General features: G+C 37.2%; 1 protein-coding gene across 7 annotated transcripts in view; it reads left to right on the top strand.

Moving 5' to 3' along the window:
* The first annotated feature begins 1,150 nt into the window (after positions 1 to 1,150).
* The window catches only part of mllt10 (MLLT10 histone lysine methyltransferase DOT1L cofactor), a 288,461-nt gene continuing 272,109 nt past the window's right edge, over positions 1,151 to 17,502 (top strand). For 2 of the 7 annotated variants that reach the window (XR_009512619.1, XM_059972114.1), the window contains exons 1-3: positions 1,151 to 1,809; positions 12,625 to 12,704; positions 13,991 to 14,045. Coding sequence is in view for 6 of the 7 variants with exons in the window: in XM_059972114.1 (XP_059828097.1) it covers positions 1,665 to 1,809; positions 12,625 to 12,704; positions 13,991 to 14,045 (280 nt within the window). In the remaining variant the exon portion in view is untranslated. The remainder of the gene's footprint in view (positions 1,810 to 12,624; positions 12,705 to 13,990; positions 14,046 to 17,502) is intronic. The other 5 variants (XM_059972112.1, XM_059972109.1, XM_059972111.1 and 2 more) reach the window with 4 other exon arrangements.

The raw sequence follows: 17,502 nt of genomic DNA, 5'->3' as shown, positions 1-17,502 counted from the left end.
CCGTCGGCGAGCTTCTTGAGATCTAATATGCACGGAAACACTTTTGTCGATCTTAAAGCACAGAAGGTAAGCATTTCCAAACACGCCGTGGCTGGGTTCGTGGGAGCAGGGCAGAAACAAAGGGAATTCATTCCCGACCTCGAAAATCAATTGCATATTTTTAGTCACTAGCTGTTTAAATTATCTTAAGGAATGTAAGCATCTAGATTAAATATAAATCTCATTTTTTAAGATTTCAATGAGAATGAAGTTGGAAGTTCAATACATTCTGGATCGAACAAAGCACATTTTCTAAGGTTTCCTGCAGAAAGAGACTGGTTTTCACGAATTCATCGTCTCAAAGCATGCGGTATTCCCTTTTAATCTCGCAAGATTTAATATCAGAAATAATATCTTAAGAAATTAAAGAAACTTAATCTTGACAAAGTGAATATAATTAAAGATAATCAAATTTGTAAATACTTGGAGATCGTGTTTTACTCAAAAATACACAATAGTACATTAAAAGTAAACCTTATTTTTGACTTCAATGTCATGGAAGTGGAATCCAAAACACTCCATTAATTTGTTTATAAATACATAGATATCTGGAAAAGTACCAACAAAGATAAAGATTTCTGCAGAAGCTTTTTGTAAACAGCGTGTTTGCAGTCAGCAATGTCCAACACATCCCATTGAGAAATTTCATCCCTACGTTTCTTTCTATTTCAGTATTGTCATTTTATTTAAACAGTTTTGACTCAAGATAAAAAAAACTTTAATAAACTAATCAGTTGTTTGTTCTATATCTGGTTATGCATGTATATCAAGTAAAATATTTTAACAAGCTTGTAGCGTATTTTTTTTGCAAATTTAGCGAACCTACCGTGAACAGGGTGATTACCGCAACATGAAAATTTGTTTTTTTATTCTTTGTGTTGCATTTCCCGGCATATTTATAGCTTTAAAAAGTTGCAGCAAATCCGTATTTTTAAGGAAAAAAAACGAGAAAAAAATTAAACTACTTGTAAGTTTCCAGATCCCCCCTCTACAGCACTCTGAAACTCAAATGTTGGGTCTGCAACTACTTAGCCTGATTCACGTGGGTAACGATAGGTTGAGTGAGTCACCTTTAACCTTCGCTCGTTCCGGCTGTGGCTCATTTATATACCCACAATGCCCATTCACACCATCAATGAGCGCGCGAGCGCGAAAAAAAACACGACCAGCACCGGAAGCCGAGTTTGGCATCTCAGCCTGGCGTGTTCTGGAATGGTCCGATCTCAGCCCGCCTATTGGCTCAGGAGCCGTCAGTCATCCGGATGGCCGAACACCCCGCCTCTCCCCGGACACTACACACACGCAAGCATGCAAACAAACATACGCGCAAGTGCTGGAAGGCTCGCGCAGTTTCCGTTATCAGTTTCAGCTGCGCGTGAAGCATTCTCGCGCACCTTCCCATTCCTCCGCCCTGCCCCCTCCAAACACGCTCTGTTTGAATTTCGCTGCCCGCGTGGGCTGTCAGTGCGCCTGCTCGCGCTGCTCGGGCAGCCTGAGTTTGTGTGTGTTGGCAGGCCCCCGTCAAAATGGGTCTGAAACAATGTGGGGTGTGAATTTCAAAAACAAGATTCTACTCCCGTTTTCTCCCCCCTTTCTGCCCGTTCTTTTTCCTCTTCTACTCGTAGATGGTTTCCAGTGGACTTCCGGCTGACTTTTCAAATATGAAGGAGATGATTGGCGGCTGTTGCGTTTGCTCAGATGAGAGAGGCTGGGCTGAGAACCCCCTAGTTTACTGTGACGGACACGGTTGTAATGTTGCCGTTCATCAAGGTAAATTTTAGAAAGAAACAGCAGCAGCAGCTTTAGGAAAGACCTCCGGTCTCATTTAAGGCTGAAGCCTCGATCGAGGCCCGGCCCAGTATGGACTTCTTTTGCAATACAGTTTTAGGCCTAAGGAGGTCTGATCAAAGTGTTCTTTTTAATTAAATAAACCTTTGGGTGATCATTTCGGACATTTTTACATTTGATGGAGAATCGGTATATGTCCTTTGTTCATACCTGTGCAGTTACTTATTAAATAACTCATTTCAAGAGCGATTAAAGCTAACTTCCTAGATTGCCTTTGAAATTAAGTTGTTATATTTCGATAATTAGGTGCAATTAATCAGATTGGCGAGCTAGATCTATTAATGTTTATGAGTATCTAATATACGTATCTATTTTCCTCGTACATGCATAATCATACACACTTTATGTTATTTTGAAATCGCACAGCCAGTGGTGTACACGCATACAGGTGTATGGATATGGTTTTGGCTTTAGTGTATGAATTGATCTGGACATAGTTGGATGTGTGTACATGTGAGTGCAGTGGTATGCACATATACTAGATATTTCTATGTAAATTTTTCGTTTCACATACCTGTGTATGTAAATTTTATAGTCTCTGCAGATCTTCATTTTTTATATCCTTGAGCTTGTGCATTTTTCTATATATACTTACGTGAGTGAGAATTTGTCTGCTTGTGTATCTGTGCATGTCTGATTTTCATTATGTTTGTGTGTATGCATTGTTCATGTTTATTCAAATCTGTGTATTTTTGCACACTTGTTGGGCAAATTCAGCTGCAGAATATGTACAATTGAGCTTTACAGAAGTTGTGAAGAGGAAAGTCAGGGAAAGGTGAAGGGATTCAATATCAAGGAGACAAAATTGCTTCTTCAGTCAAAAACGTGACTTGAAGATGATTTACCTTTCTGATGCCAGGTTCTAAAATATCTGGGGTGATTACAGGAAAGAGGATAGGTAAACAGAGGTTATGATCCATATGTGAGCCAACACCATGGGCAGAAAGCAAAACCAAGTCCTACACTTAGATTTAAAAAAAATAAAAAGCAGGACCGGAGGTACTAATTTGTGTTTACCCAGATGCTGCATTCTAGAAAGGACCAAATAGGAATTCATTTTCGATGAATACAACTGAAGAGTTGATGTGGTATCAACACCTCACATTTTGTTCAATAACAGACCCTATTAATCTCCTTGTTTTAGATGAGTTTAACCTTGCAGAGTTAGAAGGTGTTGGTATGGTTCAGAATTAATGCCTTTACAAAAGAGACAGCTGTTATGGTTGAGGGATAGGTGTGTAAAATATTGGATGAGTGAGGAAATAGGTTTAGGATTTTTCAAAATAGATAATTTACCAGCCTTGTTGAAATCCTTGCCAGGCAATTCAAATTCAGATTGAAAGTTGTAAAGGTTTTAGCAATCGATTTCCAATCCTCTTTGCCTTCAGACATCAAGTCAAGTGTACTAGAAGATTGCTAACATAGTGCAGTAAAATTCCAACAATTATTTTGAAATCCAACCATTTGACATCTGGCTTACCAAGCCTCATTTTCTATGGTCTCTTTGCACACACTGGACTTTCATTTTCTGCACTCCGTTTGCGTGCATCTGGTTCACTGTAAGTTAGTCACCCTGGTCATGAGCAAATATGCATTTACAAACTAATTTGCATGTTTTCATATTCATGTCATCACCGAAAACTTAACTTTAATTTTGCACAATATATACCCTATTTTTCCTTTGCTCCTTTATGATTTTCCCAATTATGAAGATTCTCATAATTTTCTTACATGTTGTAAGCTGGTATGTACCTTCAGTTCTAATTTTGTTCATTCATCTTTGTGGTTTACCTGCCACTTTAATCTCCAACCATTTGCCCCATTCAACTGGAATCATCATTAACTTGTGGCCTTGGACTTCTTGAAGTGATTGTATTGACATCGTGGCCATGACAGAACCCAGGGTGAGCCTCTACCACATAGTTAAATATAATAAAAATATTTCTCTCCAAGATATCTTAACTTTTTTTGTCTGTCTTTTCATCTTTGGTTAAAAGCAGGCCAGGTTTCAGGACCTGATGTCATGCACTCAAGGTTTTAAAGGAGGTGGTTGCAGGCACTGTGAACCATTGGTTAAAAATGTTCAAAAGTTGTAAACTTTTGGGAAGGCACCAGAAGATGTGTAAACAGGCAGTGTGACTCCCTTATTCAAAAACTGAAGGAAAACAGTTAATTCAACATAAGTTGTTAGCAAGATGCTGAAGTTAATATGAGGAAATAATTAACCATTTAGGAAAGGATACATAATGGAATGAAAGGTAAACCCTTATTTAATAAATTTGAAGAAATTATTTGAAGGTGTGTCAAGGAAAGGAGAATGTGTAGATGTGTGTTTAGATTTCCAAAAGGCATTTGATGAGGGACCCTGTAAGTGGCTGAGATATAAATTATGAGCCCAAGGGCTGGGAAGAAGTGTATTGATGTGGATTGCCATCAGTGAAGACAGTCTGAAGGGATGAAAATAGTGAATTACTTCAAATTCTTCACCCTCAATGTTTTACACTGTTTTTCCTATTTTCTTGGAGAAGGAGACAAACTGCAAGATTTCCAAGTTAAGAAAATAAGTGAAAGGGTGTGTTGTGATGTGGTATTGTGATTCTGCAGTGTGCTTTCTATTGTGTGACTGAATGAAAATGTGGAAAATGGGATTTAATATGAGCAAGTGTGAGGAAGCAGGAATTAAAAGTAAGAATATTGAATAAAAGCAGTGAAACTGCTAATGAGTGGCATTCAGTGGGATCGAAATTTTCTTGTATATGAATGTTAGCAGTCAGGTTTAACAACTAGTTAAGAAGGTCAAGGGAACGTTAGAGCTTATTGGCTTACACCTTCCAGTTTAAGATGACATTGGTGAAGCAGTGACTACTTGCTAGTAGCAAACAAAACTACTTTTAAATCCCACTTTTTCTGGTAAGCAACCACAGCACTCAATAGCCTACAAGTTCCCTTTTGGAGTTGAGTTTTTGAACTGCCTGTTTTATCAGGCATTTTTATAGTGTAAAGTCTTGAAGGTGCTGGGTGGTTGCAGCATGGCATGTACAGGCTGAATTGAGGCAGCGGGGTCCAGGCCCCTGCCCGAGAGTAAGGAATGAGCTAGTTTGGCCATTGCTGGAACAGATTTGGAAGTGATTCGATGTGACAGTACCACGGTGAGGTGGTGAGGCTGGGGCCAGAGAGCAAAAAAAAAGACCCAAGGTTTGATTGATACAAGCGCAGGGTTGAATTGAAAAAGTCAGATACAGACTGAATTGAGGCAGCGGGGCCCAGGTCTGAGAGAGTAAGCGGCAGGGACTAGGTCTGAGAGCAAGGAATTTCCTGAGGTTTGGACGATTTAAGGGCATGGCCAGATTGAAAAGGTCAGGGTGTTGGGCCAGAGGTAAGACATGGGCCAGTTTAGCCTGCTGCTGCATGAGCTGTACTCATCTCTCTGCTGAACTGAGGCTATGGCCTGCAACTAACAGGCTCTTGAATCAGCTGCAGCGATGGCTAGCTTTGTGGCTGTGGACTCTCTTTTGTGAACTTCAGTTCTGAATGTTAGTTGCTTACTTACATTGTTTACAGGATTTGTGTTTTCTTCTGTGGATTGGATGTTTTATGATTTTTTAAAATGGGGTATTAGGTTTCTTTGTTTTGTGGCTGCCTGTAAGGAGACAAATCTCAAGGTTGTATATGGTACAGGTGTCTCTGCCCCCCCTTTACAAAGGTAGAACATTCCTATGAAACCTTTCTTACACTGAAATAGTGTAAAGCAAAGAACCATTAATTTATATGGGAAAAATTTTCATAAAAGTGAAAATCCTCTGAAATGCGAAAGTAGATTACTAATGTAGGTCTGTAGCGATGTACTACACACAGCGCTGAAATAACGACACGCAGTCCGTAAGTCATTTCGAGACTAGTTTATTCAAACTTCGGTGCTGGCATTTAATCCCTAGCGCCTGCCCTCTCCGGGTGGAAATGAAGTCCGAGATGCATTACCAAAGTCTCCCCCTGTGCGCTGGCTATTTGTGAGCTGGTTCGCCTGCGCAGAAAGTGGGTTGCCACAGTCTTTTTCAAAAGCAAAGTGGCGTAAAGCAGGGGACACCTGTATACATACATTGATAATAAATATACTTTGTAATTCATATTATGAAAAGGTTGGAGTTTAAGAGTTGGGAGGTTTTGTTGCGGTTGTACTGGGTTTAGGGGAGGTCACACCTGAAATGCTATTTACAGGTTTGGTCCTCTTGCCTGAAAAATATTATGGAATTGGAGACAGTTGAAAAGAGATTCATTGGCTAATTCCTGGGATGATGTGGTTCTTCTGTTAAGAGATGTTAAACAGTTTGACTTTGAATTCCTTGGAGTTTAGAAGAATAAGTGGTGACCTTATTCAGACATATAAGATTCTAAGGGAGTTTTGACAGGCAAATGTTTTCACTAATAGGAGAATCAAAAAACAAGGAAACATATCTACAAAATAATGGGGTTATAATTTAAAACTGAGGTGCTTAGATTTTTTTCTCTCTCAGGATTGTGAATCTTTGCCCCAGAAGGTGGTGGAAGGCAGATCATGAGATGTATTTAAGGTGGCGATAGAAAAAATGTTTAAAGGATCAAAGAATTGAGAGTTATAGGGAACTGACATAGACGAGAAGTTGAGGTCAGTATAAATCAGCCATGTTCATGTTAAAGTGGTGGAGGTGTTGGCCTCCTCTGTGTTCTTGATAATCTCCATCTCAGTTTATCATACACTGTTTTGAGTTAACTTCTTTCTTAATCTCCCTTAATGAAATTCCATGATCCCTCTTAATATTAATTTTCTTGGCTTTACCATTTTATATGGTCTTTCTATTTCAGTCATCTTGATAATTGTATTGTTCTTCACTGCCAAACCCCTACACTCACCCTTATCCTTGTGCCCCCATCCACAGGAAGCTTTCCTTCCAAGTTGCTTGGGTTTTGCTCTGTTTTTGACATAATATTTCTTAAGAACTGGTCAGTTCACCCATATTCTGACTTTTGAATTCCCAATACTTATTAATTCCATTATTCTTGCTCTCACTCTGATTGTTCCCAGTGATGGAGTTTGCTGTTCCCATGTACAAGCTACACAAACATGAATCAATGTTTCTAGATCTGATTGGACTGCATAAAGCTGTTTGGAGCCTAATATTCAAAACTTGCTAATATTTTATGATCATGATAGATGAGCTCTTGCTTCTTTACTACAAGATGTCTTCAGAAATTATTCTCTCCCCTTTCTACTTATTTTCTCCAATGTGGAAAGTGCAGAAAGATATTTCAAGACCATCTAGGAAGCTGCCCCTTTCCTTCAGCCCACCAGGCCATATTTCTTTTTCTTCTTTCCTACATCTCTACTGTCCTTCACGCCTTTTATAATTTTTGTCCAGTCTAACCTTCAAATCTCTCTTTGAGAGTCACTGATTGCTCTGGACTGTAAATGAGTGCATACCTACATACTTAAATGTACCTGCACTTTATAAAATCTTAACTCTTTCATGGAGCTGCATGTTTAAATTGCTTGAAATTATTATTGGTAAATATACTAGTATTATTTTATTTACTGTGACATAAACTATCCCTACATCTTATTAATTTGAAACCTTTGATGTGGTTAACCAGGTCATTTTCCTTTGTGTCTCCACCAGCCTGAAGGTCCATTCTTTCCAGATTCCAATTTCATCTATTCAGTTACAGCTAGAGAATCACTTTCATTTGTTTTCTTCCTTCCCCTGCACTTTCTTCCCTTGAAGATCTATCTTCAGCCCCTGTTTCTGATTCTCATGGTTGCCTTCAGCAAGATGACTTGAAAACTTTTAATATGAATTTCCATTTGAAATTACACAATACATTGCTCTACCTCACCACCCATCATCACCACTCTTGACAGTTCCAGCCTCTCAAAATTGTCATACTGTTTTTTTTTCACTTAACGGATCTGGGCCCTAATAGATTTTGGTCCCATCATTTTCTCAAACACAGACTTAGTTCTTCTTCTTGTTAGTTGCTTGGAATGGCATCAGGCTGTCTGCATTTTAGACCCAAAATAATCTTCCAACCACATTTCTTCACCATCACTTTTATTACACATTGCGCTCTCATTCATACACAAGAGAAAATCTGCAGATGATAGAAATCCAAGCAATGCATACAAAATGCTGGAGAAACTCAGCAGGTCAGACAACATCTTATAGAAAAGAGTGCAGTCAGCGTTTCAGGCTGAGGCCCTTCAGCAATCCTGCCTGGCCTGCTGAGTTCCTGCATTTTGTATGTGTTGCTTGAACTTCCATTCATGTCTTTTTTAACATCCAGATTTTATTCTTGGACAGCTGCCTTTGTTGTGTGTTCATTCCATTACCCATAACCCTAATGATGATTGTGTTGGGTTTTGTTTCAGCACCATTTTGATGATGTTTTAAGTTCTCCTGCTTTTTTTTTGAATCCCTTCATGATCTTGCTGTTTTCCATTTTTTGTAATTTCCTCCTCCATTGAGGCATCTTTTCTGTTACTTCAGTATTAGTGGCTATTGCTTTAGTTGTCAAGGTTCTAAGTTAGATAAGTTCGCACCCCAAATCCCTCCATAGACCCTATACAGATTTCAAAGGAGGAGGATAGTATGGATAAATCCTCAGTGCCTGACAAGGTGTTCCCTTGGACCCCATGGGAGGTGAGTGCAGAAACTACAAGGATGCTAGCTGAGATAATTTAAATTATCCTTAGCCACAGATGAGGTACCGGAGGATTGGAGATTGCTAGTGTTGTACTGCTGTTCAAGAAAGGATCTAAGGCTGGAAATTATAGGCCAGTGAGCCTGTAAGTAGTATAGTGGGAAAGTTATTTGAAGGTATTCTAAGGGATTGGATATATGAATGTTTGGATATACATGACTGATTAGGAATAGTCCACCTGGCTTTGTGCATGATAGGTCATGTCTAACCAATCTTACAGAGATTTTCAAGGAAGTTGCTGGGATAGTTGATGAAGGCAAGGCTGTGGATGTTGTGTACATGAACTTCAAAAGGCATTTGACAGGATCCCCCGTGGGATGTTGGTCTGCATTTGAATAGTAAATTGGATTAAACATTGGCTTTCAGGGAGAAGCAAGAGAGTGGTAATAGGTTACCTCTATGGCTGGTGAGATGTGATTAGTTGAGTGCTGCGGGGATAGGTGCTGGTTCCATTGTTGTTTGTCATCTATATCAATGTTTTGGATGATCGAGTGGTTAACTGGATCAGTAAATTTGTGGATGACAAGATTGGTTATGCAGTGGACAGCAAGGAAGATTATCAGCTTGCAGTGGGATTTGGATCATCTAGAAAAAATGGCAGATGGCATTTAATGCCAACAAATGTGAGGTGTTTCGATTTGGTAGGATCAACCAGGGTATGTCTTATACAGTGAATGGTGAACTGAGGAGTGCTTTACAACTAAGGGATCCGGGAATACAGATCCATAATTCATTGAAGTGGTGTCGCAGGTAGATAGGGCCATAAAGAAAGCTTTTGGCACATTGGCCTTCATAGATTTAAGTATTGAGTACAAGATTGGGATGTTGTGTTGAAGTTGTATAAGACATTGGTGAGTCCCTATTTGGAGTACTGTATGCAGTTTTGGTTACCTGCCTATAAGAAATGTGTGAATAAGTTGAGGATAAGATGTGAAAATTAGATGTGAAAATTTACAAGGAGTTTGCTGGGACTGGAGGACCTGAGTGACAAGGAAAGACTGAATAGGTTAGGGCCATTCCTTAGTACGTAGAAGATTGAAGGAAGTTTTGATCGAGATGTACAAAATTATGTGGGGTATAGATAGGGTAAATGCAAGCAGGCTTTTTCCATTGCGGTTCAGTACGACTACAGCTAGAGGTCATGGGTTAAGGGTGAAAAAGATTAAGGAGAACATGAGGAGAAACCTCTTCACTCTCAAGGTTGTGGGAGTGTGGAGCGAGCTGCCAGTGCAGGTGGTGCAAGCAAGCTCAATTTCAGCATTTAAGAGGAGTTTGGATAGGTACATGGATGGCAGGGATATGGAGGGCTTGGATCTGGGTGCAGGTTGATAGGAGTAAGTAGTTTAAATAGTGGACTAGATGGGGTGAAGGGTCTGATTTTGTGCTGTACTTATCTATGACTGACTCTACTGAAGAATTGTTTAAAAGGTAGAATTTAGGTTAACAAGTGAAGGGGTATTCTTGCAATGTAGAATCATGCCCAGAGTGTAGAAGACATCAAGTTTATGTTGGGATAGTGAAGTCAGGAGGTAATCAAAGCATAAATATGGGTTTTAGTAGTAGATGCTTTGGGGTAATGTAGTTTATGTATAAGTGTGTGTGTGTATATAAATATATGTGTATATATGTATATATATATATGTTGTGTCTTCCTATAAAAAGGTGAACACATACGCAAGTGTGTGTGTGTTTACATTGTTGATCCGATCCAGTATGTAGTGAAATGTGGCAAGTTTTTGTGCAGGTCCACTCAGACTCATGTTGTAAGGATACTAACGTACACTTATATTTGTGTGTACTATAAGTGTGTGATAATTTTTTGTGTGCTCATTTCTGCATTTTTTTCCAGAATAACAGTGTAATTAGTAGTGCCAATAATAATTGTCCATATCTATAAACTTCTTCGCAACGTTGTATGCCTTTCGATCCATGAACTGAGTGCTAGCTCTCAGATTAAACCAATTCCCCTACATATTTCCCTATAATTCAGTCTTTCACTTGTACCCAGTAACTCTTTTGTGATTTTCCTGCAACCTACACTAAGGTAATTTATAATTATGCTTCAAACTAGCACACCTTTAGGATCTGCAGAACTGTCAGTGAGGACGTGGTAGTTGGTAGTTTAAATGACCACTGTAAATTGTAGTTAAGTGGTAGAATCGGAGGAATTGATGAGAATGTGGGGAGAATAACAAAAAGAGATTAACATAGGATGATAGCGGGTATGGTTTTGATGGGCTGAAAGGTCTGTTTCTATGCTGTATCTCTGATTGTATGACTGCTCTACATACTTTCTGGTGAAGGTGCCCCACAGTGTTGTTGAGTAGGAAGTTTCAGGTTTTGAATTTGGTGACAATGACAGAAAAATCATAGTCATTTTTGAGTTAGAATAAGTCAGAATGCTGTGTGACTTGGATGGGAATCCACCTGTGGTAGTGTTCCCATGCATCTGCTGCCCTTGTCCAACTTGGTGTTGGAGGTCATGGATTTGGAAAGTGCCCCATTGTCAATGTGTATTTGCATGCATGTGGCTGTATATTTGTGTGCAGTACTTTCTCTACACAATGTGCCTTTGGATATGCAGCATATGTTGGCAAGTATCACTATAGCTTCTGTATTTGATAAGTTTGTATAACTAGATATAAAGACATACATCTGTATTTCTGTATAAATGCCAGATTTGGATATCTTGAATGCATATGGATGTGTGCATACCTGCATAAATGGTCATTGTGCTAAATTATGTAAACCTGCACCCAGCTAAATGCTTTCCTAGATAAGTACATTCGCATGTATACATTTTGTGCTTGTGCATCTTTGTGTATTTAGATGGAATGTCTCTATACATGTGCATAATTGAATGTTTTCATACATGTTTATGAACCTCTAGCTGCATTTATATGTATATCAAAATATTTTTGATGAGTTTGTTTGTAAGTAACTATATTGTCTGACTCTGCTATCGGAATGTGTACCCAGTTGGACCTGAAGGGTTTCCAAATGTAATGGGATTGACTTCTAACTTGTACCTTTTTAAATATACTAATTTCTTATTTCCGTCTTCTGCCATTTTATTCTTGGAATTTTGTCTGTCATCCATTCTTACAAGTGGGTTTCAGTAATTAGAAAAGTCTGGTTTATAAAACAATTGATTTTCTAAGAAGTGCTGTATTTAAAAAAAAGCTTTTGCATGATGATTAGATTAAACCAGGCTGAGGAAAATTAACTAGATGTTTTGAAGTGTACTGAATATTTAATTCTGAAGCCAGTTAAAGCTGCGAAGTCTAATCAACAACCATGTTAACCTCAGTTTGCATAGAGTTTCAAATAAGTAAAATAGTTTTATCCTGTTAAGTTTCAAAATAATTGTTTTATTAAGTGTAGATTTTGTTAAAGACAGGAAAATAAATAATTGCATTTTTTGCCTTGAATATCACTAATTTTGTGGGGAAAAATGTGTGCAGCAAAGACATTTCTTGCTGTATGCTTTTAATCTAAGACAATTTATGTAAGAGCTCAAGATTCTGGGAATGATTTAGGGTAAACTTTTAATGACGTATTTAAAAGAAAATACTAAGTATTAATTTGATTTGATTTTTTGATTTTTTCTTAATTATCTTCCTTAAGTGTATTCCTGAAAGTAGAAATTTTGCTCGAGTAAAAACCTGGTTTCTAAATTCTGATGTATTTGTGAATCAATAACCAATTCTTGGAAGTAAACTACATAGTTGAGGAAGGTTAGTGTGATGTATTTGATCTAAGTATGTAAATGCATGGCTGCAATTTAGAACCACCTTATGGAAACTGCATACATTGAATATAAGAATGGGTTTAATTGTATATCCACCAAGTTGACCTTAACAAATGCTGCTACCCCCAAAAGGTATGCAAATATTTCACAGTAAATATGTTTGATTTGTTATTCATTACTTTTTGCATTTTATTTACTTTAATGTTGACTGGTGAATGGATCATATAAGATTACTTTTGCTCTTACAATTTCAGCATGTTATGGCATTGTGCAAGTTCCTACTGGACCATGGTTTTGTAGAAAATGTGAATCGCAAGAAAGAGCTGCCCGAGTGGTGAGTCTAGTGTTTTCTATGTTACTGGCAGTGCTTTAGTTAGGTCTGGGGTATATTCAAGTAAATGATTTTTTTAAACAAATTTCATTATGAAATATATAAATAATTTCTGATTTCCAGCATCTGCAATTTTTATATATTTTTTCAATTTCATGACATTCTTCATTGTGAAAATTGGACTGAATTGGAAATACCTTGCTGATCATAATACATAACATTTTAATGTTACTGTCAGCTTCTGTTTTGTTTTTATATTTTAAAATAAATTGAGTTCTAATTTTGAATAGCTAAATAATAGCGATGGAATAGTGCTGCTGTCAAACACGTGCCGCATTTTTCAAAACACTACGACAAAATGCTCCACTGGCATAACAAAGCTGTTGAGGTGGCTGGATGCGATTTTTTTTTCCCTTCCCCCTTTTATATTGCTCACGTGCCTGTTCTGCAGAGAATGTGGATTTTTAAAAAATTCCCCAGTTGTCTGATGTCGATTGGTCGACGAATTACATTGCGAATTCGGTGCCGTCATCATGGTGTGCTTTCAGTACATGATAAGCGGCCTCCCAAGGTGACGAAAATAAAATATGCGGAAGACTGTGCGAAATGCTGCTATTTGCAGTATGTAGTACAGTACCTGAACAACATTCACCAAGTCAGGCAGCAAAAGGCAGTTTTTCTCCAAAACCAAAGGATCGATCTCTCAGTACGATTTCTGGTGTGAAGGTCCATTTTCAGTTCTATTTTAATATTTCAAGAGTAAAAATAATGTAGTTCTGAATTTTTTTGTCTTTGTGATTGTCACGTTTTCATTTTTCTTCTGGTTGAGTTCTGATTATACCAAAATTGTAGGGATCTGAAAGCCTATTTGCTCTTTGCAAAAACGTCTCCATTCGAGTGTTGTGTTCTGTTAACGTGGGGGATGGGGAATGCATTGAATTCCGGCACTGGTTTTCAGCAGATGTTCTGGGACGAAGAAAATAAATCTTACTTCATTTGTACTGTTTTGAAGAGTTTATGTGCTCTGCACAACGTTGATGCTTAGACTGAAATGCTAAATCAAGTAACGTTTACAGTGCAGCAAATCATGCTAATTTACAATATTTTGCATAGAAAATAGACTTATTGAAGTATACGATTAGGTGTTTCGATTGAAACTGATTTCAATAAATGACAGGTGATTTAATTCGTGGTGATTAATTCTACCATCAGTGTAGCATAGCTGTAGATGCCATTCGTGTACATGTGGAATGGTGTACAGTACATGACTATTATTATTTTTTCCCAAGAAATGTGAACTTTGCCCTCATAAGGATGGCGCTCTTAAGAGGACTGACAACTGTGGTAAGTTCATTTACATATTAATAAAAACTAAACTTTAATGCACTTTTGTACATTGTTGATATTTTTGGGGAAAATCAGTGTTTATATTATGAAAGGGGTAAGTCAGAGTTAGAAATGTTGTTATATAGACAGTTGGGAAATGCAAATGAGGCTTAGTTTTGACATACTGAAATTGTTTTATTTTAATGTACTGCAAAATTTAATAGGCTGAATGAATGTGAGCAATCACTTTCACGTTGAATTGATTTTTCTATTTGTTGGTGAAAGCTACAGAAAGAATTTGTTTTCAAGTTAATACTGTGAGAATGCATGCAAATAGACTTGTATCTGGAGCATTTGCTGCTACTAAACATTATTTGTCCATAGATCTTACTGCTAATAACTAATAAAATGGTAAATGTGATTATAGTTGTGCATGGATGGTATATTGATTAACATACTTTTTTCATATTTTAAGACAAAGTAATTTTAAGTGTACTCCATCTAGTGGTTGTTTGCATATGAAATGGTTCCTGTGACTTTTACATTTGCTTACTTCATATACAATATGTGATTTGTCAGAGTACATGTTTGAAGGATAATGTTAGGTAATGGTACTTAATCATTTTTCTACATGTAAAACTGAATATTTAAATACTTTAAAAAATTTATTTTGAGTGGGAATTAAATCTAAATTTAAGCTCCCTCTCTTTCAATTTGCAATTGTTTGGTTTGTCATGTCCATGATTTTTTTTGTTTTGCATTATAGAATATTTGTAAACTATTGAATTAAACAGTTGTTTCATCAAGAGAGTTTCAATATAAATACATGAGAGAGAAAAGTGGTAGCCTACAAACTAGGTTAATTTTTAAATAAGGAAATTGAAGACCATTTAAAGAAAGCTTTTTAAAAAAAATCTACTTGAAAAGTAGCATCATGTCATGGAACTGATGAAACTGATACCCTCTTATTAAAACAAACCAAGCTACATTTTTTATCCAGTAGATTGCTCTGTTGTAGATTTCATACGTGCAAATGTAAAGTGAAGAATGGATGTGGTTCTCTTTAGTCTTAAGTATTCAACCAGTTTAAGGCACTCTAAACTTGTACATGAAGAATGGCCTTTTGAGTAGAGAGCTTCTACATCTTTGAAGCAATACCCTAGCTCAAGATAACCTGTTGATGTGTAAAGATGTGCTAAAGAGGGGTCTCCTTTTTCTTTCCTTTTTGTGAGGCTCTTTTCATTCCTTCCAAAAAGCAATGACTCTTTGTAGTATTTATTCAATGAGATTATCTGTTGGGTAAATTTACTAAGTCAGGAGAGCAACAGGCCAAGTCTATCAAGCAACAGTCTTAGAATTATAGTACCATATAAAGACAATAGGAAACCAAATTGTTAAGACTTCTTGCATGGTATTGTAAAGCTTAGATCTCATTTTAAAAAAAGTTTGCTTTGACTTCACAGTGAGTAAGAGCAAAAGGAGGCCTTCCACAATTGTATATGTTCTGAGCTGTCTTAAGAATTTTGTTAGATTGTTGGTTTGTATGTATGTTGCTTACTTTATGTAGTTCATTAAAGTGGACACTATTTATGTTTCAACAGTGACCTTGTTCTTGTAAGATGTTGTAAGATAAGAGTATGTATGATACGGTGGTTTGTATTTTATTTGTAACCATTGATTGACACGTGTGATTTATATCTCTTGAAACTGGAAGTCTTCCAGACAACAGCAAGATTTCCATAGTTTACAGGGTTACACTGTCTCTATATAGAAGTCCATGTGTCATGGTGATTTCAGTTAAAGCATCTGTGGTGCATGATGCATTGGTAAATCTGAAATTGCTTTGTAAATACTTTCAAAAAACTAATGAAATTGATAGAGTTCCTGCCTTACATTATTATGATTCCTAATTCCATTAAAATGCATTACCACTGACCATCTCAGTTTCAGAAATGGTTTCATTAATCATAATTTTAATACTTATTATCTTAGCCAATTAGGTCATTTAAATCCAAATTTTATTGAAAGTCAGTGAACCACGAAATGAATATTTTTACTGGAACTTTTTCAGTTAATAAGAGAATTATTTGTACAGTACTTTTATTTGTTAAATATATGATGATCTCCACAGTAGTGTAGCACTATTACAACTTGGGGTGTTCCGGAGTTTAGAGTTCAATTCTGTTGCCGTTCTGGCAGGAGTCCCTGTACATCCTCCCTGTGGAATGCATGTGTTTTTCCTGGGTGCTCTGATTTTGTCCCACAGTCCAAAGACTTACTGGGTAGGTTAATCATCATTATAAATTGTCCCACGATTAGCTTGGGGTAAAATCGGAGTTGTGGGGTTGCTGGTGCAGTGTCGCTCGAAGGGCTGATGGGGCCTACTTCATGCTATATCTCCAAATAAAACAAATAAATCTTATACCTTGTGAGCTCCTTACTAATGATGAAAAATATTGAGGGAAAACTGCACAGTCGGCTGTATGCCAAATGGAAACCTGTCTTTTGACCTGAGTGAGTTCTGACAAATTTTCATTGGCTTGTGGCCAAGTGCCTGTCTTCCAGGAAATTGGCAGTATCAAAACAATGTGAAGGAACCTCCACTATTATTAGTAGAAACTTGTTTCTCAGCACAGACTGAATTTTCTATCTAGTTAGTGTTGCTCACCCATTCTAGCTGTTTGAAAATTGTGTCAAGTTTGATCTGGCATGCATCACCTAACGGCTAATTAAAATGTTGTCAGTATCCTTTTCTGTGTCACATGATTTGTTTCGAATGCTATAGCTATATCTTCTCCGATCTTTGACAATTCTGTTGATTTCTCAATTGGACTTCCCTCTATCTTAGATGGTTTATTTAGTGAATGCAGTGACTGGCTGAATCAAGTGTCTGTGGATTGCTCCAAGGTTAATTTTGTTCTGTTTTTAGTTGGGACAATAATGAGGATAGTACTGTTGGTTTTATGTTAGGGGAATACTCATCTTGATTAGTCTCCAGCGATCTTTGTAGGAAAATCAGTGTAAAGTGATTCATTAAAATTAAAGCTATCTACCTGACATGGTGTTTATTTTGCTTACACTTGTTCCCTAGATTCATACATGAGAAATGGGGACATTGATTGAAGAGATGTTGCAATCAAAAACTGTGCCAATAATTTCTGTAGAATAGATACTTTTGGAGATACTTGTGAATGGACTGAGTGCAAAGAAATTGCTCTGAGGAAATAAGGAACTGTTTTTGTTGCAAGTTTTAATTGTGGTCAATGCACATAATTTTAACTATTACAGTCTATCTTTTCAGTATAACTGGTCCATAACAGTTCAAAATGGAGTTGTTATAGTTGCAAAGATGTGGTTTCTTAATAGAATAAGTCAGTTTTGAATTGGGATGGAAATTTTCCTGTGATATCCCTATATTGTTCAATGTGCTCAATGGCTTTTGTTGGTGATTACCAACTGTCACATAAATGTATGT

This window comes from Hypanus sabinus, chromosome 6 (assembly GCF_030144855.1).
Source record: "Hypanus sabinus isolate sHypSab1 chromosome 6, sHypSab1.hap1, whole genome shotgun sequence".
Classification (NCBI taxonomy): domain Eukaryota; kingdom Metazoa; phylum Chordata; class Chondrichthyes; order Myliobatiformes; family Dasyatidae; genus Hypanus; species Hypanus sabinus.
This window is presented reverse-complemented; position numbering and strand designations above follow the sequence as displayed.